The sequence below is a fragment of the Lichenostomus cassidix genome, chromosome 4, assembly GCF_008360975.1.
Source record: "Lichenostomus cassidix isolate B80296 chromosome 4, HeHo_3.0, whole genome shotgun sequence".
Lineage (NCBI taxonomy): Eukaryota > Metazoa > Chordata > Aves > Passeriformes > Meliphagidae > Lichenostomus > Lichenostomus cassidix.
This window is the reverse complement of record NC_139484.1, coordinates 58929494-58949879: the sequence shown is the minus strand read 5'-3', so window position 1 is coordinate 58949879 and position 20386 is coordinate 58929494. Positions and strand designations below refer to the sequence as shown.

Below are 20386 nucleotides of genomic sequence, written 5' to 3'. Positions count from 1 at the left end.
AGCTATGACAGCAGCCAGCTGGGACACCCAGCTTGGATTTGGGTGAAGGCATCACACTTCCTGATGGTGCCACAGGTGGGACTACACCTCTTGTGCTGGATAAAGAAAACCTGGAGTGAAAAGAGGGCTACAAACCACTTTCTCTTAGCCTCTGAACAGTCAAAAAAAAAACCCCAGAGTTTTTCAACAAGAGCCCCATCAACTACCCTGAAAGTGTCCAAGGCCAGGTTAGATGGGAAGGTGTTCCTGCCTGTGGTCTTTGAGATGGTTTTTAAGGTTCCATCCAACCTGAAGCATTCTGGGATTTTATGATTCTGTGATCAAATGGGCAGAGGGGCTGCAAGGCTGATACAACCAGGCTGGTCATGAGCAAAAACAGCTGCAGGATGACAAGTCCCACCACCACATAAACGTGAAGAGACACTTTGAAGTCAGAGACCAAAATTCTACACCAAAATAAGGAAACCAGACCTCTTTTTTTTTTTTTTTTTGTTTTTTTTTATAAAAAGATAACATCATTCAGTGTAATTTTTTTCAAGCTTGCTGGACATCATACTGAAACACTGTAAAGCTGTCAGAGAAATTATATGCTTTTTTTTCCGTTGTCAACCAAAGCGTGCTTTTATGGAGTCAATTAGCCGCAAATGATGAACACACGTCACTTGTCTGGGAATGAATTACAGTACAACCCAATAAACACAGCCAACTTCGCTCTCTGGCCATTGCCCTGATGAGGAGGAGGCGTCAAACTTCCCTATCCAACCATAAAGGAAACTCCGTGTTCATTTGTGTTTCATCCTGCAAATTCGTCTCCTTCAAGTGCTGCAGTGCTACAGTGTGGGGGGAAACGGGGTCATTGGTATTTCTGCTCTGACGTGCAAACCTGGACATGAGCTCGGGGTGTGAAATGCAATTACATCGGGGGAAAGGGTTTGGATCAGCTGGGATGGCACGGGGGCTTGCATGTACAGCGGAGCTGCTGTCAGATTCCACGGAGAAGTGCAGCCAGTGTCATCTTTACACAGGGTTTCATGTGCCCTCCACAGACCTTAGAGCCCTTTTTGAAGGTGGAGAGCCACAGTCTTATCAAGTTTTTAGGTTTTTTTTTTCATTTGGCTGCAAAGGTTTATTTTCCTTTTTTGTTTTTAATAATTTAAATAACAGATGGGTAAACTGAGGCACAGAAAGGTGGTGTGACTTGCCCACAGTTGTCGGTAGGCCTTGAATCTCCCCAGGTCTTGCTCCCACCTGGGACAGAGTGAGAAGGAAGGGCTGATCCCAAAGTTCCCTCCACTTGCTCCTGAGGTGAGGAGAACCCCGGGGAAGGGCTGTCACTCTCAGCGGCGATGTCTGGCAGGGTGGGACGGCTCCTGCCACCCCCCGGGAGCCCAGGGAAGGTAGGAACCCGGCGTGGAGAGGCAGGAGGTTGGTCAGGCACTACAGGATGCACTCGTGCCTCTCCGTGGCTTTCAGGGCCTCGTGCATGCTGGCGGCCGAGAGCCTCCTGTTGATGTTCCTGTACCTGCAGCGCAGCAGGTTCCAGAAAGTAGTCCTCAAATCACGGTTGAAGAAGGCGTAGATGAGGGGGTTGATGAGGGAGTTGGTGTAGCCCAGCCAGAGCAGAGTCCTCTCCAGCCGCAGCGGGATGCAGCTGCAGCGGACGCCGCAGATGAACGGCCGCGCCGTGGACATCAGGAAGAAGGGCAGCCAGCAGAACGTGAAGGCCCCGACGATGATGCCGAGGGTCCTGGCGGCTTTCTGCTCCCGCTTGAAGATGGAAATGTTCTTGCGGTCCTGCCGGAGCAGCTTGGAGAGCGTGGCGCACTCCTCGGCGGCCTTGGTGCGCCGCGAGCTGTGGTGGGCCCGGCTGGAGGCCTCCAGGCAGTAAACACCTTCCTCCTCGTAGTGCTTGGGGAAGTTCATGAAGCGATGCTTCTCGGCACTCACCTTGGCCGCCTTGTAGATGCGGCTGTACATCACCAGCATGACGGCCATGGGGATGTAGAAGGCCACGCCGGTGGAGTAGACGGTGTAGCCGAAGTCCTGGCTGATGAGGCACACGCGCTCTACCGTCACGTTCTGGGCCCAGCCGAAGAGAGGAGGGAGGGTGATGGAGGCCGACAGGAGCCACACGATGAACACCATCTTGGCCATCAGCTTGCCGTTCTGCCTCACGGGGTAGGTCAGTGGCCGAGTGATGCCCAGGTACCTGGGGGAAGAGGAAATTTTGGGGTTAGGAGTGGGTGCTGTGAGAGGATTTTGGCCCTCGGAAGCATCATCAGTCTTTATCAGGAGGGTTCATGTGATTAAGGAATTGTGTCAGCTGTTGGTAAATTAGAATTGTAAAGCAATAAATCATGGCTCCACTATTTCACAGAATGAAAATCTCCCCAGGGATGTGGTCTCTTGGCTAAACACCCCAATTTAATTGTTCCCTGCTGCTTTCTTGCAGCCTCCCCATGCATGGAATCAAAAATTTGGGTTCGACGGGACCTTAAAGACCATCCCATTTCACCTCCTGCCATGGCAGGGACACCTTCTCCTATCCCAGGTTGCTCCAAACCCTGTCCAACCCAGCCTGGCACACTTCCAGGGGTGGGGAGTCCATGACCCGAGGTGTCATCGAACTGCTGAGTGCAATCTAAACTCCACACAGTCTCCTGGGGAATAAAAATGCTTTTAAAAAAGCTTCGTTTTCGGGAATAAAAAATGCTTCAATTTTTCCACTGGAACTGTTCTGTACAGAGAACATGGAACAACTTCCAACCGTGGCACATAACTCACTCCAGACTGTTGCCCTTCCCAAGGAAACCCCAGGAGTTGGGTGGGTGATGCACAGAGCAATCCACAAGACCGACTCCAGATGAAAGGAGTTAACTCCCAGCAGTGTTTAACGGGAAGGGGGAAGGACAACACCCTCCTCTTATTTTTGGTGAAGAAATACAACCTGTGGCTGAGATGGCCCTGGGAAGAGCAAGGAGGAATCTTGCCTCTGGGAAGACTTAAAGATGTGTCCGGATGAGCCCTGGAAGCAGAGCTGGAGAGTCCATGATGCTGTTTGGGGGCAATTTTGGGCTCCTCATGACAAAAAAGCCATGGAGGGGCTGAAGAGGGTCCAGGGAAGGGAATGGAACTGGGGAAGGGTCTGGAGAACCAGCAGTGGCTGAGGGAGCTGGGAAAGGAGCTCAGCCTGGAGAAAAGGGGGATCAGGGGGACCTTGCACAGCTCCCTGAAGGTTGTTGACCTCTGGAGATCAAAACAGGAATGACCCAAGCAGCTGGAGCCATCTGCTCCCTTGCACAGCCAAAGTGATGCAGTCCAGCCCTTCCTCAAGAGTGAAATTAGTGGAATTCTGAGTAAAAGATCCAAAAACATGTGGTGACCCACAGATTCACCAGCCCTGATGCCTGGGGTTAGGAGCTATTTGTTATTTTGCCTGGAAGGAGCTGGAGGCTTCTGGTGGTGCTGTGAGGTGTAAACCCGAACCATCTTCAGTCTTTATCAGGGGGGTTTGTGTGATTAAGAAATTGTGTCGACTGTTGGTAAATTAGAATTGTAAAGCAATAGATCAGTGAGGAGCTGGCTGCTGTCAGCCAGTGTTCCCCCTGGAAAACATCTGCCTGCTACTCTGCTCCAATCAATCCAGCAAAAACCTCGAGCCACTCGTATGGATTTCTGTTACATTACAGCCTTTTTGATTCCCATCTCCTGCTGGCAGGAATTTTTAGGCAGGAACACATCACCTCTTAATTGTTCTTGGATAAACGGTGTCACTCCGGAGGGGCAGTGAGGACAGCAGCTCTGTGGGTACTTTCTGCTGAAAGCTGAACAGGCTTTTCAGCCAAAAAAAGAAAATATCTGCAGAGAATTTTACCTTTGCTGTATCATTTTTTTTTCTGACAGTTGGTCTCACTGTAAGTGTTAGGAGATTTTCTCTTCCCTGATTATTTCCCTTTTCCAGATCCTCCCCCAAGATTAGAAGATGGAAATAAAATATAAAAAAAATAAATCTAATTTCTTCTCCCCTCCTGACTGCTAAATCAATTGAGAGACTAAAATCTTCTCTCCGGCCTCCCTGATAAAATGATTTTGAATTCATTCACTGCGTTATTATTTCCTGGTTTTCCTCCGTATTTTTTTTTTGAGCTGGGCTTGGTCACGAAAACCAACCAAAACTCTGTGTGACCATCTATGCGCAGAGAATTCTGGAATGGTTTGGGTTGGAAGGAACCTTAAAGATCATCCAATTCCAACCCCCTGCCATGGGCAGGGACACCTTCCACTATCCCAGGTTGCTCCAAGACCCATCCAGCCCGGCCTTGGACACTTCCAGGGATCCAGGAGCAGCCACAGCTTCTATAGGCAGCCAATTCCCTCCTGGTGGCCCTTGGTGGGACCAGTCTGGGAGAAAACCCTGCTCTGCTGCTGCAATCCCCAAATTAACACCCCAAAATCAGCACTCTGTATACCCAAGCCAAGAACTTTGCAAATAAATCCACGCAGGGTTGTATGATATCCTCTCTTATGCTATTCCCGGGTTTCTTTAGAAGCCGATCAGCCCGGGATTTGCTGCAACTTCAAGGAATTTACGCACTAGCCGAGGAAAATGCGCAGTGATGAGGTTTAGAAAGCAGGCAAAGCTGACATTTCATCTGCAGGTACCCCGTGCAGTTACTGCAGGAGGAAACAGGGCCGTTTTGAGGTCTTTGTAATAATTTTGAGGCGAGCAGGAAGCCCTCAAAATAGGGCAGCGTTTATAGCCGAGCGGGAGGTGAGGTGGCTCTGACAGGCGGTGAAATTCGAGTCGAGTTCTCTCCCTTTGATTTTTGTTTTTTGCTTTTTCTTTGTACATGTCTTGCTGCTAATTGAGTTTCGAGGTAATCAGGGGACAAGAGGCAATTCCCAGAGCAGCGATTTACATGCAGTGTGGATTTGTAGGGCCCTGAGCTGATTGAGCAGCCGCTCTTCCCAGGTGCAATAAATTCCTGCCACATCCCTGATCCTACAGATCCCAACCGCCTGGGTGTGGGGTGAGAGACCTGCTGGCCTCACCATGGGTGAGACAATTCAGACTGTTTATTCCACACTCAGTGGGAATCATGGAATGGTTTGGATCGGGAGGGACTTTCAATCCCATCCAGTTCCACCCCTGCCATGGGCAAGGACACTTTCCACTATCCCAGGTTGCTCCAAACCCTGTCCAACCTGGCATGAAACACTTCCTGGGAAGGAGCAGCCATAAATTCTCTGGGCAACCTCTGCCAGAGCCTCAGCACCCTCACAGGGAAGGATTTCTTCCCAATATCCCATCTATCCCTGCCCTTGTCCTGTCATCACATTTCCTGATGAAATTTCCCTCTCCAGCTTCCCTGTTGGCTCCCTTCAATTGCTGGATCATTATGCCAAGGATCAAATAATAAAAACAACCCAAACCTTTCCAAGGTGCCTCTTTTTCCATCCTGCAGCTGGTGAAATGAGCAAAGATGAATCTCCACTCACACAGGAGGACAAATGAGCCCAGGACTGGAGTTTCCTTGACCCCACAGTTTTACCACAATTCCATGCCTTCTCTGCAGTCCAATGAAGTTCCTTCCCTGATTTCCAAGCTGATTCCATGCCTGCTCCATCCTGCTGGAGGCCAGGAGGATGCAAAAGGCATCTGGAGGCTTCTACACCTGCCCAAGCCCTAAATCAGAGTTGTTGGAGCATCCCAGGGATCCATCCCAGATACACAGCAGGGATCTACCTGGCCTGGGAAGCATTTGGATGAAGGACATGGGAAAGGCAATCCCATGCTGTGCAGGTTTCATCCCACTGACTTTCAGGAGGAATCCTTTTAACTGAGGGTGACCCCAATTTGGAGCAGATAATCTGATTTTGGGTGGAAAATACTTGCCAGGGAGATGGGAGAGCCCTAGCAGGGCTGCCTGGGAAATGGATGGAGAGTTTTTTCTCCACCAGAAGTGATATGTGGGTTTTGGGGAGCTCCTTTTGTCAGCTCCTTGGCATTTTTATGGAGAGTTTCATCAAGCTAAGCAGCCAAAAGAGGAGATTTTTTTTCTGTGTTTTGTTTTTTGGTTTGTGACATTAAAGAATCTGCAACATTGGCAGGCTTTTACATAAGGAAAATATAAGAGGAAGATGGATGTTCCCAGCGTTTTTCTATTCTGATTTCAAAGGAAATCAATCAAATCTTGCTTCAGACAAGATTAGTTCTACCAGCTTCAATCGAGAAGCTTTTAGGAAGCGCTCTGCATTAATAATCAATAACAGCAGCCTACATTTTAATAGTCCTCATCATCTTGGGCAAACCAAGTAGCTTTTCCATCTAAGCTAAGCAAAATATGAGGACACTTCAGCCATCAATAAAAACAGAGCCGCCTCCTTGGCAAGAACAGACCTGACATTGCTGACCAAGTTGGATTCAGGACAGAGCCAGAGGAAATATTTCTATTTCCGAGAAGGACCAGGGCTGTTCCTCTTCTTGCAGGGCAGGAGGGAGAGCTGTTCCCCATCACTGAGGGAGGTCTGGGTGAATGTCTCATTGAGGTAACAATTTAATCTCTTTTGGAGCAGATTTTTCAGGGACTCTGCAAGCTCAGATTTCCTTGTGTTTCCGCCTTAGTGTTGTATCAGCACAGAAATTGAGAACTGTGCCTTTGGAGATGTTTGCATCAAGAATTAAACCTAAAATCCTGCCTGTCCCAGGTTCAGGGGGCAATGGAGATCCAGGTTGATGTGGAGCAGTGATGCTTCACAGAATGCTCGAGACACTGCCCTGGGATAATTCACACAACTGCCAGCCCATTCCTGAGGACCCTTGAGGGGGAAGGCAGCAGGACAGCACACCAGTCACCTCCTCCTCTAATGTGCACCAAAGGACATCCCAATTATTCCCATTCCCTCCTCAAGCTCCAGCACAGACTGACCCCACAAACCCCCAGGACTTGCAGGTTGTCCTTCCTCCCACCCACAGCTGGGCACAGCTGGAAGGACTGTCCAGTCCCTTCCCTCTGCTCAATCCTTGCTGGTTTTCTCCTTTCCCACCTGGAAATATATTCCAGGTAACTGCCCTGCAACCACTCAACCTCCCCCTCAGGCATTTGGCAAGGAGAGGATGAAGTTCTGGGAGCAAACTGATCACAGCACAGTTCCTGTGCCAACACACACCAGGGACAAACCCCTGCCAGAAAATTCAGCCTCTTGGGACACAAGTTTTCCCTCCCTCCTTCCCAGGAAAGACAAACTGACATCAAATTCAGGATCTGCCTTGGTGTCCCTGGATGTAGATCTGCTCACTGGAACGGTGATGTTGGGCAGGGATGGGTGAGTGGAATCAATGGTGAGGATTTTTGGGGAAAGATCTGTCCTGTTTGTGTGTGTGTTTGGAAAAATCTTTCTTCAAGGGATGGGGTGAGATGGGATGGGATTGGTTGGCTGGGAAATAAGGGGAAGGGATGGGGAAGAGAAAGGGAAGAGGGAGGAAAGGGGAAGGGAAGAAGGGAAATGGAAAGGAATGGAATGGAATGGAATGGTATGGAATGGAATGGAATGGAATGGAATGGAATGGAATGGAATGGAATGGTATGGAATGGAATGGTATGGAATGGAATGGAATGGAGTGGAATGCAATGGGAAAGAAAGGGGAAAGAAAGGAAAAGGGTTTGCATGTATTGGAGTTTTGGGGACTTGGGATGGGGTGGAAGGAGTTGTTGACTTGTTTAGCCAAGAAAAAATGAAAGGGAAAAGGGAAAAGGCAAAAAGAGAAAAGGGAGCCAGGAAAAGGGGGAAAAGGGAAGATAAGGCAAGGAAAAATGAAAAGAAAGGAAAAATTAAAAGAAAAAGGAGAAAGGGAAGGGGAGGAAAAGGAAAAGGAAAAGGAAAAGGAAAAGGAAAAGGAAAAAAGGAAAAGGAAAAGGAAAAGGAAAAAAGGAAAAGGAAAAAAGGAAAAGGAAAAAAAGGAAAAGGAAAAGGAAAAGGAAAAGGAAAAGGAAAAGGAAAAGGAAAAGGAAAAGGAAAAGGAAAAGGAAAAGGAAAAGGAAAAGGAAAAGGAAAAGGAAAAGATATTTTTAAAGCAGAGCCAGCCTGGTTACTGTGTAGCCACTTTCCTGCTCCTCACCCATCGGGAACCAGCATTGACACATTTCATTCCTGCATTTAATCCCTTCCCTCTCACAGAGTCAGACTCCTGCCAGCTCTGAGCACACCTGCTTTTTTTTTCCGCCAGGAGAATGATGAAAATAAAGCAAGTTCAGCAGAAGAGCTGGACGTTGCCTGTGGCCTGGCAGGAGTTTTTCTCTCTAACAGCAGCTCTGAGCTGCGCAGGGCTGAGGAGCCAAGGGCAGCTCCCAGGGGAGAGTGGGGATGGAGGCTTCAGAGCAGGACTGGCTGCTGGCATGCCCCGGGGGATGTCAGGCAGCAGCAGGATTTTCTCTGTCCTTTCTGCTTTGTCACCCAGTGCCACACCTGCGGAGGTGACAGGGAGGTGGCACAGCTGAGAGGGCACATCTCAGGTGTGGGATGTGTCCCTTCCTCGAGCTGCTGCTCCCAAACCAGCCCAAACTGGCAGTGCCAGCTCAGCCCAAAGCGACCCCCAGCCCACGTCAGCCGCGGCCACCAGCTCGTCACTGAGATGGCCCTGATGACGCAGCTGCTAAAATTAGAGCCACCGAGGTGCTGACTTGTCCAAGCCTTGCCACTTTGCCAGGCAGGCTTAGCCTTTCCCTGCCAGCCCCAGGTGTGGGAGGTGAAGCCAGCAGATGCTCACAAATGTGCTCATGGGCTTTAAACAGGGAGTTTGGGCTCTTGGGATGGGTATGGGGTGTTGCTGCCATCCTCAGCCAAGGCTCAAGTGCAGGGAGCAGCAGAGAATCCTACAGGATTTGCTCCAGAAGCCCTGTAACATGGATTTTCATAGTGCATCTGGGTTTTTTTTGGTTTCTTGAATAGTTTCGTGGTCCAAGCACCTTCTGTGGAGAAGGTCAGGTGCTGCTCCTCAAGAGCAAAGTGAAGCAGCTGCCTAAAGGGGGAGGACTGAGGAAGCAACTTGGTGAAGTTACTCGAGCAAGCACCCTGAGCCCAGCTCTTCCAAAGGGGCACTGAATTCCTACAGAAAACCCTCACCACCTGGGAAAAATCACACACAGAACCACTGATCCAACCAGGAACACTCTAGAGACCCCCAACCTCCCCAAACACCCCGAAATCAGCGCCCACCTGAGCACACCTCCCTCACCTGTCCACGCTGATGATGCACAAGGTCATGATGGAGGCCGTGCAGCACATCACGTCCATGGCGATGAACACGTTGCAAAACACCTTCCCAAAAAGCCACTCTCCCCCTACCAGGTCCGTGATGGTGACAAAGGGCATGACGGCGAAAGCCACCGACAGGTCAGCGGCGGCCAGGGACACCACCAGGTAGTTGGAGGGCTGCCGCAGCTTCTTGACGATGCACACGGAGATGATGACCAGCCCGTTGCCGGCGATGGTCATGAGGATGATGATGGAGAGCACGGCCCCGATGACCACCTTCTCGGTGTCCCCATAGAGCAGGATCTCCTCGCCGCAGTCCGTGGCGTTGGTGAGGTTGGAGGGCGGCAGCTCGGGCTCGGCTGGGGCGGGAGGTTCCTCAGTCATGAATGGATTCGGGAGAGATTCCCGAGCCGGGCGCTGCTGCTCTGCGCTCTCCACCAGGAGAAGGTGCTGCTCCAGAAACCTGCTGGGGTTGGCCCTCAGCAGCATGCTCCGAGCTCGGCGAGAGCGCTCCCCCGGCAGTGACACCTCCAGCGACAAAAGCAGAACATCTTGTCACAAGCAGGGCGAAGAAAAATCAAGTATCTTCTCATCCTCTCGCCCACCGCCGCCACCACCCCCCTCCACCCCGCTCTTGCCTCCCCGAGCTGCGGCTGAATCTCACGTGCTCGGCAGGAAACCTCTCCCGAGTCTCCTTAAGGACACGCATTTTGCCGGGGGATGCTCGGAGGAAGCTTCTCTCCACTCGGGAAGGGGCGCAGCCTGCCCGCAACATCTCCCCGCTCATCCATGTGCTTTTCCAGGAGAGGGAGCGGCAGGAGCTGCCCGCGGATCGTGTTTGCCTGCCGAGCTGTGCCTGCTGGCTTTGCACCTCTCCTCTGCATCCATACATTTAATCCCATGCAGAGAGAGCCTCCTCGGTGGATTCGGGAGCGGATGCGACAGCACAGCGGCGATGTGGCAGCACAGCCCCCGCCGGCTGCATCCCCTGCCCGTGTCACACGCCAACTTCAAAGCCGGGACCGCAAATCCCCGCTCCTGGCATGCAGTGGCCACGCTCGGGCTGTCCGTAGCCACGGGATGGAGGCGGGAGAGGGTCCATGGCATGCAGCACCCCCGGGGTACCACGCACATTCCAGGCATCTACCCCAGCGCGTTCCCGGAGCATCAGCACCGCGCACGGCACAGAGGCTCCGGGAGGTGACCGCGCTCCCACCCCCGGCATTCCACCCCTGCAAGTATTTCCCGGCCATCCACAAGGAAAGTTTAGGGCAGGGCTCACCCCTGGATGCTCCGAGCATCATGCACAACCTGCATCCTTTTTTTTTTTATGTTGTTTTGTTTCAAACCCCATTTTCCCCCCGAAGTTTTGTTTCGATCCAAGCCGGATTGCAGCCCCATCCTCCCCCTTTGCAGCGTCCCCCGGCTGGGGCGATGGGGGTCCCGGAGTTACCTGTGCCGAGGGGGTGAGACATCCTCCAGGCGAGCCCCTGCGAGCTCCGGGCGGGCGAGGAAGCAAAGAGCCACCCCCGGAGCATCCTTCTCCCCTCCCCGCCTCGCCGGTCCCTCCTACCGCCCTCCCCTCGCCTCTGCCGGGCAGAGACCCAGATGGTCCCTGGCTGCCTCGGAGCCCCAGGGAGGAGCAAAGAGCCGGGAGGGGTGTGGGGTCCAGGCTGGATCCTGCCGCGATGGGAGGATCTGGAGGGAAAGGCTGGAAGTTGAGGAGATGCCTCGGAGCGCTGGGAGGCAGGAGGCGCAGCCTGGAACCCAGCGAGCAGGGCAGGCTCAGGGCAGGGCACGGGGAAAGGCGCCTTTCCCCGGGATTTTTTTAAAGATTATTGTACAGGAGAGGTTTTCTTTCCTCGTTCCGTGCGTTTTTCCAGCCCTGCTGCTCCTCGCAGGTCCCGAATTCCTTCAGCTCCGCACCGAGCAGCAGCGAGCAGCCAGGGAGAGGCAAATCCCTAAAGATGAGCCTTCCCTAATCCTAGCAAAACCGAAACAGAGCCTATAAAAAACCGGGAAAGAACATGGAGAGATCCGCATCCACTTCCCTCTCCCCCAAATATTCCACGGGGACTTTAAAGCTGGCATTACTCTGATATTTTAACCGAGGGCAGCAGACGTTTGCTCTGTTTGCTCCTCCCGGGCTGAAGGATGCCGAGCAGAGTCATCTCCTAAGGCAATTCCCTCGGGAATTCATCCCCTCTGCTGCTTTCCCGGCGGGATGGACGGTGTGGGGTCACATCCTTCATCCCTCGGGACTGGGGAATTCAGCGGGGAGAGGTGCAGGGATGTGGTTATGGAGCTGTTTGCAGGCTCGGGAAGCGATTCCCGACCGCTCAGCACTTCGGGAGGGAGGTGGGAATCTCATCCCAGGACTGTGCCAACACCCCGGGGACAGCCTGGAGGGCTGAGGCTGCGAAAAACACCTTTAAACCTCAGTGATGCCAAGCACTGCATTACCTCGGGTCAGATCCCCAGGGGTTTTTGGGGCAGATGTTGCCGGAAAAAAAAAAAAGAAAATTAAAAAAAGGTGCATCTGCAGGAAAAGCAGCGGTGAGCTAAACCGGGGTTGTTAAAGCTCTATTTAACGCTGGGGCTTCTCTTTGCTGCTCGAGCATCGTAGCCTGTGTGGGAGGATGGTGAAAATAGCTTCCTCGCCAGGCCAGGATGTGCTGGAGGAGCTCCGGGTTTGGTTTTTTTTTTCCCATTTTCCATGACAGGTGGGGTTTTTTCCCGACCCCTCCGGAGCGGTGACAAGCCAGGGAGGGATGGGGTTGATGCACAAACCCTGGGGAGAGGGAGATGCCTCGGGGGGCGCCCTGAGATTTGGCAAACGCGGAATTTCCGAGGAGAAAAGGGGATCTGCAGAACTCCCTGCTGCGGGAACCGAAGAATTCTGCAGTCTCCAAACCCAGACGAATTCAGCCGAGGAGAAAAACACCCCCTAAGGACTTGCTCAGGCAGTCTGGAAGGATTTCAGGGAAACAGATCCACGGATCTGCTTCCACCCCTGGGAGAGGGGTTAGAGGAAGGATATGGGGTGGAAAAGGTTTTTCCAGCTTCCCTTGGGGACAACACCACGGCAAGGAGCTCCTGGGCACGAAGGAGAGACAGGGAAGGAGTTTTTTCCTCTCAAGGCATGGCTGGGAAGCAGCTGCTTTATGCACCGAGGTCGAGTTCATGTCCTGGCAGGGAGGAAGGGAGAAAAGGTGATTTTAGAGGTGAGGAATTCCCTGGGCACTTTGCTCTGACTTTCCAGGACTTTTGGGAGAGCCTCGAAATCCTGCGATAGTTTCAGGGAGCAGAATTAACCCAACTCTGTCCCATCCCAGCCCCATTTCTGTAGGATACAACCTACAGTTTTCCATTTCAAACCTGCTGCAGGTCTGGGGACTCCAGAAGGGAAATTTCCACTATTTTTCCAGGGGAATGAGCTGCTCTCATAACTTGGGGAGCAACAAAATTCCTGCAAAAACAGGAGCAGAAAGTCACTTCCAGCTCATGGAAAACTCACCAAGCAGCCGGAGGGCAGATTCTCTGCCTGGGTTGATTTTGGGGAGGACAGATGGGAAAACGCCAATTTCCATGTGAAGAAATAATTAAAATAATAATTATTCTTCCGGCTAAAACTCTCGGTGCAGCATTTCTCCAGCCCCAGGCCGCGGTGACCTTGCTGAGACACTGCTTCTGGGGCAAGCTGGGAAGCACTAATTGCATTTAATGGCAATTAGGGGAGGAAATGGCCAGCGTGCCTCAGCTGAGCACTCACTGGAGCTTTTCTTCCTTCGGCTGGGAGGGCAGCACAGCTTCGGAGGAGCAGAGATGCTGCTGGAGAGAGGTGGATGGACCCCAAGGAAAATTGTGCAAAACCAAGCTGAGAGGCAGAAAACTCAAACCAGCCAAAATTTCCCCCTCCCCACGCAGAAGGGGAGAGGTGACCAAGTCCTCCCAGCACTGCATGAAGGCACTGCCCAGCTCTATTATTCCATTTTCATGTACAAATGGCCGTGAAGTGGCTATTTTATTAGCAATTAATTGCTAATATTACGCCCTATTAAGTCCAGTGGCAAGGTAATAAGGCGCAGTTATTAATATGCAAATTTGAAGAAATCTCATTAACTCCAAGGTCCTCAACCCAGTGTTTCCAGGAGCAGAATCCCAGTGGAATCTTCCCTGCAGCACAGATGTTGACATTTCTCCCTCCCAGCAGGCAGAGGATTCCCAGACAGATAAAATTAATCCCTGGGGGCATCAGCTTTTAAGGAGCATCTCTAAGGGTGGTTTTTGCCTCCAGAGAAATTGGGGATGAACTGCTCTGGGGTATCCAAACCCTCTCTTTGATGAGCATCAAAGAACATCTCCCCAGGATCACCCAGCAAACTCCGTCTCAAAGGGGTGGGGATGTGGCACCCAAGAGAGGAATTCGATATCCCAGACATGAATCCCTTGATTTGGGGTCCAATCCCATCCCCTTGGGGTGTGGGCTGGGGAATGGGGCTGGCAGAGGTGTTTGGCCAAGGAATTGGAGCTTCAGGGGAAAACGAGGCACTTGGAATGCTCAAGGAAGGAGAGAAGCTCTGCATTTCAACTTTCTGACCATGCACGACCTTTAAAAAACAACTTCAAAATGACAAAAGGTGTTCAAAGAGTCTCTCGATAAGAAATGATGGCGATTAAGTGGAAGAGTTTTGGCAGGACCAGGACAAGATCTTAAAAAGTCACAGAATGGTTTGGGTTGGAAAGGATCTTAAAGCTCATCTCGTTCCACCCCTTCTCCCACCGAGGGAAAAGCCAAGGCAGCTTTGATAAATTAACAATTTACCTGTGATTTAAAATGCTGAGATAGGATTTCGGGTTGTTTTTTTCCTCCTGAGGCTGCCTAAAATAGAACCAAACAAAAAAAATTGAACTTTTCAGTTATTTTTAAAGGCTCCCAATGCATTTTGCTGTTTGAGCAGGTGGGGAATAATTGGAAATGTCATGGGAAAACGCCATCCAAAGGAGACATCCTCATAATTCATCTCCAAGAGGTGGATTTGCTGGAGAGAAGAGGATTTTAATCCTGTTCCATGCAGCCACACTCCCTCTGCTGGAGTCTGCACAGACAGCAGGCAGTTTTTAGTGCCAAAATCGCCAAGATTTACAAATTGTGGTTACCTTGGAGGGCTCTCTAGGAGCTGTCTCTGTTCTCCATCAGGGCTAGATGTGCCCACAGCCTCATCTCGATGTCCTGCACAGCTGGGACAACACCAGGGAGGATGAGGATGACCTGGAGGGGACATTTGGGGATGAGGTGGACAGAGAGAAGTCCCTGACAGCAAATTTTGGCTGCAGCCCCTCCTGTCCACCCTGCAGCTGCCCATGGTGGGTGCTGAAAGGATTTCCGGGGGGGCTGATGAAAGTAGGGAAAACCCAAAAACCTGAAACAGGACAGGAAAGAGTGAAAAAGGAGGAATTTAGATGAATTTTCCAACACAAACCCCAGGGCAGTGGTGGAGTCCCCATTCCTGGAGGGATTTAAAGCCCTGTGGATGTGGCATTTGGGGACACGGGGTAGTGGTGGCCTTGGCAGTGCTGGGGGATGGTTGGACTCGATGATCTTCGAGAACTTTTCCAACCTAAATAATTCCATGGTTGTGTTGTTCCACCTCCAGACCATGCAGATTCCAGAGGGACTCAAGCAGGGCATGCAGAGCAAACCTTTTCTGAAGGACAGCAGGGCAGGAGGAGGGAATGTTGCTGCAGGACATCAAGGCCGAGCTAGAGCTGGGAGAGAGAGAGCTGTGCCTGCAGGAAGGGAGGATGCAGAGCTCTGTCCCACCTGGAGCAAAACACTAAAGGAAAACCTTTTCTGGCAGATTTTTTTGGTCGCTGGCTTTGGGCAGAAGGTGCTCCATGAAGGAAATACCCTGGAAGTGTCCAAGGGCAGGTTGGACAGGGCTTGGAGCAACCTGGGACAGTGGAAGGTGTCCCTGCCCATGGAACGAGGTGAGATTTAAGGTCCTTCCAGCCCAAACCATTCCATGACTGGCACTTTCCACTCAGGATTTGGGGTTGGCTGAGCTGGAATCAAGCCCTGCACCCACCAAGGTCCCACTCTGAGGGTTCTCCATGCTCAGGGTCCAAGCGATGGCAGGAGGGGTGAGCTGAGGTTCTTCGGAGGTTGGAGCAGATTTTGGAGGTTTGGAAGTGAAACTCATCCCGGCGTTCTGCTCTCTGTCCCTTTCTCCTCTCTGTCCCCTAGATGGCAGCGACTCTCAGCACATCAAATCCCCGATGAAAACCAGCAGGTTTTGGTGCCTGGGAAGGCTCAGAGCCACAAACAAACACAAAATCCACCCCGAACATTTAAAAGGAGAGAAGAAAAAAAAAAAACTATTAATTGCTTTTTTGGCTCTTACACTGAAATATTCAGATTTCTGACCCTTGGCTGGCTGCAGCTTTTCTGCTGTTTTCCCTTCTGCTTCATCTCTGGGCTCTGCATTCCCTCAAAATTCAGAGGACAGTGAAAACAGATTCCTTCTCCCCAGGCTGGCTATGGTGGCACAGGGACATCTGGGGGCTGTGACAAACCCTGTCACACCTTGATCACTCCAGGAAAGTATTTCAGTCCTTTACAGAGCTGGGAAGTACAGGAAGGACTATTCCAACTCCCTTTTTAGTTTAAACCAAAGCAGGAGGTCGAAGAGGGAAAAGTACTGACAAATCATCTTGAAGACACAGCCACCCTAAATAATCCCTTTTCCCATGCCAAGCCATGGCACAGGGCAAACCCACACATCACATCCCTGGTGCTTGGAGCTTCTTCAGACAATTTATCCATGAAATTTTTGGCCAGCTCACATTTCAGCCCTCCTGGCAGAGCACCACATGTGTCCTGGTGGGGAAGGAAGGACAATGTGAGGAAAACACAACCCCATTTAAACCACGAGAAAATCAGCTTTCAACAGGAGCACTCAGCACCTTGCAGAGGTTCATCCAGAAGAAATCCACGCAGTGACATCTAGAAGGTCCTTGCTGGTGACCCCACAGCTCCCAGGAGGCTCTGTTTGAGCTCAACCACCTCTTACCCATTTTTCTGTCCTGTTTTGGGGTTTTCCAGCCTGTGCAGGAGGGAGCAGCCCTGGGGAAGGTTGTGATCCCATTGGCACATCCCACCATGGCAGAGCAGGGAGCAGCTCCCATCCCAAAAATCAGAGGCAACCCCCAAATTGTCACCACCCAAACTGCTCCCCCTTTTCCTGGCAGCCTGCTCATTTATGGCTTTGGAATTTTTAAATATATAGATTTATCTCAGGGTCAGCAGCATTGCTTCAGGGCAGCTCAGGCTGCTCAAGGCTGGAGGAGGAACCCCACAGACCCTGGGGAGCTGCAGTGGCTGCAGACCAGAGCCAAGTTAAGTTTGCAGCTCTGCGTTGTCCCAGCTCAGCCTCTGAGACTCACACAGCCATTCCCACCTCACCTCAGCCTCAGCTTGGCTCCTCATGCCAAAAGCCCCTCTGCAGCAAAGTGAGCTCCTCCAGGATCTTGGAGTTAAAAGAGCAATGGAATGCTGGAGCCAAGCCTGGATCCAAGCCTGGATCCCGTGGTAGGCAACAAATTCACTCCTTGGAGAGGTGGGTCACTCCCAGGCTCCCCTGGGATGATATTCACCAGGATTTGGGCTCACCTCTGGTTTGGGTGATGCCACAGAAGTCAGAGCCAACTCCAGATGCTCCCGATGCACCAAATCAGGTAAAAGGTGCAATTATTCCTTATGCTTCTCCATGAAATGATGGAATAATGCCATTTTTGGCTCCCCAGACTCCTCTGAGTCAGACACGTGTCACAGTCCCAGCTGAGATGCTCAAATGCTCCAAGTGCTGGGGATTACACAAATCTCCCCAGAGAAACACCCTCAGCACTGGGAGAGAAACCCAAGCTGTGCTGGGAACTTCGGATTAAAGACAAAACAGGGATTGGGCAAAAAGTAGGAATATATAAACAGCGTATTTCTGGTTTATTTCTATTTTAAATACAGAGCTTCCTTATACAATCAAGAAATTCCCTCTCCCTTCCCCCTCAGTGCCAAGCAATTCTTATCAAAAGAAATCCTTCACTTGGAAAATCAACACCAGATCAGAGATGCACCTCTTTAGCAAGTGCAACATCCCTGAGCCACATCTCCCTGAACAGGAAAAGGTGCTTTTCCCTCACTGAAAATCCTCCTCATGCAGCCTGGGATAAACCTCCTGGTCCCCCAGTGCTGCAGCATTTAACCAGTTGTGGGGCAAAATAAACCCAGTAGTGCCACACATCTTTGGAAAATCAACCCAGGGAAAGGGGAGGCAGGATTGGAGGGGAGATGGATTTGCCCCTGGGAGGTTTCTCCTCTTAAACTCGGCTTATCCTGCATTTACACTCCTTCCAGGGAAAGCAGGAGGGGGAAATGAGGGAGTATTTAAGATATTTAAGATATTTAAGGTGCACGTATCTCAGGTGGGACTGAGAGGAAGGGGGTGGTTTGCATTACTTTGAGGGTGTACTTTGGATAAATTTGGGGTTTTGAGCAGCTGTTGCATTTTTGAGCTAGAAAATTCTGTTTTGTGGGGTAACATCTCCTAGGATCATGAAATGTCCTGAGTTGGAAGGAGCCCAGACAGATAACTGAGTCTTTCTTTGGGGACAAGATACAAACATCAACAAAGAGGACAGGGAAAGGAGGGGATAAACACCTCCAAAAATAGCAGAGCACTAAGTCACTGATTAAATTAAATTATATCAGTGTGGCTCCACCACACACCACAGGCTAAACCCTCCCACTTCCCAGTGGCTCCTGTGCTTTGCAGCTGGATCATTCCTTCTGCCACTGGAATAGATCCCCTTGGACCTGCTGGGCACTTTGGATCCCAGCCCAGCCCCAAATGGACACATCCAGCACATCCCAGGGGCTGCAGCTTCCAACTTGGGCTGGAAAATGACTTCATGCCAGGATCCTGATTGCACTTTGGCATCAGAGTCATGGAGATGGGAAGGAGCTGCCAACACCTGGGCAGGCAAAGGAAGCTCTGCAATGAAGGGATGGAGTGACAGGACAAGGGGGAACAGCTTTTCACTGCCAGAGGGCAGGGAGAGATGGGATATTGGGAAGGATTCCTCCCTGTAAGGGTGGGGAGGCTCTGGCACAGGTTGCCCAGAGAAGCTGTGGCTGCCCCTGGATCCCTGGAAGTGTCCAAGGCCAGGTTGGACAGGGCTTGGAGCAACCTGGGACAGTGGAAGCTGTTCCTGCCCATGACAGAATTGGAAATGGATGATCTTTAAGGTCCCTTCCAACCCAACCCATTCCATGATTCCATGAAGATGTGAATCCCACAAAGTCCTGCTCAAGCAGGCTGGCACTGCCCTGGAGGTGCCAGCTGGAATCAGCAGCACTGATCCCAAATTTGAGAAATGTAATGCTGAAACCCCAGAGAAGCCAGCAGAGCTCCCAGGCAGGAGGGGACATGGCCTGGGCTGTGCCACCCCCGTGTCAATCACACACCTCAAAGAGCACATCCCCAGCACTGGAGCTGCTCAGGACACCCAGCGCTGCACCTTCTGCTCCAGCCACCTCTGGCCTCACTCCCATCACACTGCAGAAACCACTCGGGTCACCCAATCATGGGAAACTTACCAAAAAAAGCATTCCAAGACACCAATTGTTGCTGCTGGGCAGGTGAGAACTGATCCCAGCCCTCCTAAAAGCCTCAATTTGAGTCTCAATTTGAAATCACCTTGAATTCGATAGGAGGATTTCCTGTTTCACATCGCAAACTCCTCACTGCTCCAGAGCTCCTGCTGTTCCCCCCATGTTCAGAAGTGCCAGTAGAACTCAGATCAGGAAGGAGAGACTTGAACTGCAAGCTGTTTCCCCCAACTCTTTGCATTTTACTCCCATTCTGTGGCTGAATGAGGGGCACTGCCATTCCAGCCACAGGAATTTGCCACAGGACGAGAGGTAGATGGGGAGCAGAACGCAGCACCTCCCCCAGGACAGGCTTTTCAACCTTTCATGTGATATGAGACAGAAATCACATGAAATCCAAGAGATCCAAGCTCATGCAGTGTTTTGTACAAGGGTGAGGAGGACACAGCCAAGGAAGCGTGAAAGGAAAACACCTGGAAGCCAAAGAGGAAAGTGCTAATTTGTGATTTTAAAGCTTGTACTCCAGCAATTCCCTCCCCTCTGCTCTTCCCACAGCATTGACGGTTTGCTCTTTGCAAGCAGCACTGCAGCCAGGGGTGGAACGGCCAGGGTTTGGTACTTAAATGCTTAGATAGGAAAACAATTAAAGAAGATAATTCTAACATCCACATGCCTCGGCACATCCCATGATGTCTGTTTAAGTTGCTTTGGAAGCTTGGCAGATGAAAGCAGGACATCCCAACTGGGACACAAAGCTGTCTGAAGTGATGGGGAGGTGCAGCTAGGAATCCTTCATCCCTGCTAATCATGGCAAAGGGAGCCCCAGGGAGCAGCCACTGCCAGGCTCAGGCTCAGGTTCTCCACAGAAAAATTCCCACTCAGCACTTGGGGAGCATTTCCCCAGTGGACATTCCAGAATGGGCTGGGGAGGTGGAGAGCTGGGTCAGGAGATGACAGAAAAGAGGGTTTGGAGGAACAGACACAGCAGAGATTCTGCCCATCAACCTGCTAGGCAGCTAAAAACCTTGCAAAGGGCAGGTGGAGAATGCAATAAACAATAAAAAAAGCTTGAAAAGGAGTAGTATGAACGATGATGTGTACATGCCTGGTGGGACACACTGGAACACAGGAGATTCTTTTGGTGATGTGACATCTCAGGTCCCTTTCTTGCTGCTGAGAACTCCACAAAAATCAAACCCCAAACCAACACCTTCCTTCCCACCTCCAAACATTCTCCAGCTCTGCCCAGCTCTGGTCAACTTCCCATTTCCCCAAAAAGTGTCCACAGAGCAAAGTCCAGCAGCAGCTCCTAAAGCAGCCAAACATGAGCACAAGTTTGCAAAGTCTCAGTCTTTGGGTGCAGCTGGGGATGTGGAATTTTGGGGAAGAACCTACAACTGTACAAAAGTGTGACCATCTGCCCTGTTTCCTGGTGATCCAGAGCATCCCTGGATCATCAGGAAG

General features: G+C 51.2%; 1 protein-coding gene across 1 annotated transcript; it reads right to left on the bottom strand.

Annotated features, from left to right (window-relative positions):
• Positions 1–489: 489 nt before the first annotated feature.
• Positions 490–10795, bottom strand: LOC146438618 (5-hydroxytryptamine receptor 7-like). Its single transcript, XM_085059467.1, has 3 exons — positions 10709–10795; positions 9236–9783; positions 490–2209 (listed from the first exon to the last, which is right to left on the bottom strand). Exons 2-3 carry the CDS (start codon positions 9742–9744, stop codon positions 1438–1440), a joined length of 1281 nt encoding a protein of 426 aa, XP_084915593.1. The 5' UTR covers positions 9745–9783; positions 10709–10795; the 3' UTR covers positions 490–1437.
• Between the last annotated feature and the right edge of the window lie 9591 nt (positions 10796–20386).

Bases quoted from the DNA above. Each gene is read 5' to 3' on its own strand.
- LOC146438618 (XM_085059467.1), bottom strand. From the start codon at position 9,744: ATGCTGCTGAGGGCCAACCCCAGCAGGTTTCTGGAGCAGCACCTTCTC. The intron at 2,210-9,235 runs GTGAGGGAGGTG...CTCTTCCCCCAG, and splicing joins TGCATCATCAGCGTGGACAG to GTACCTGGGCATCACTCGGC.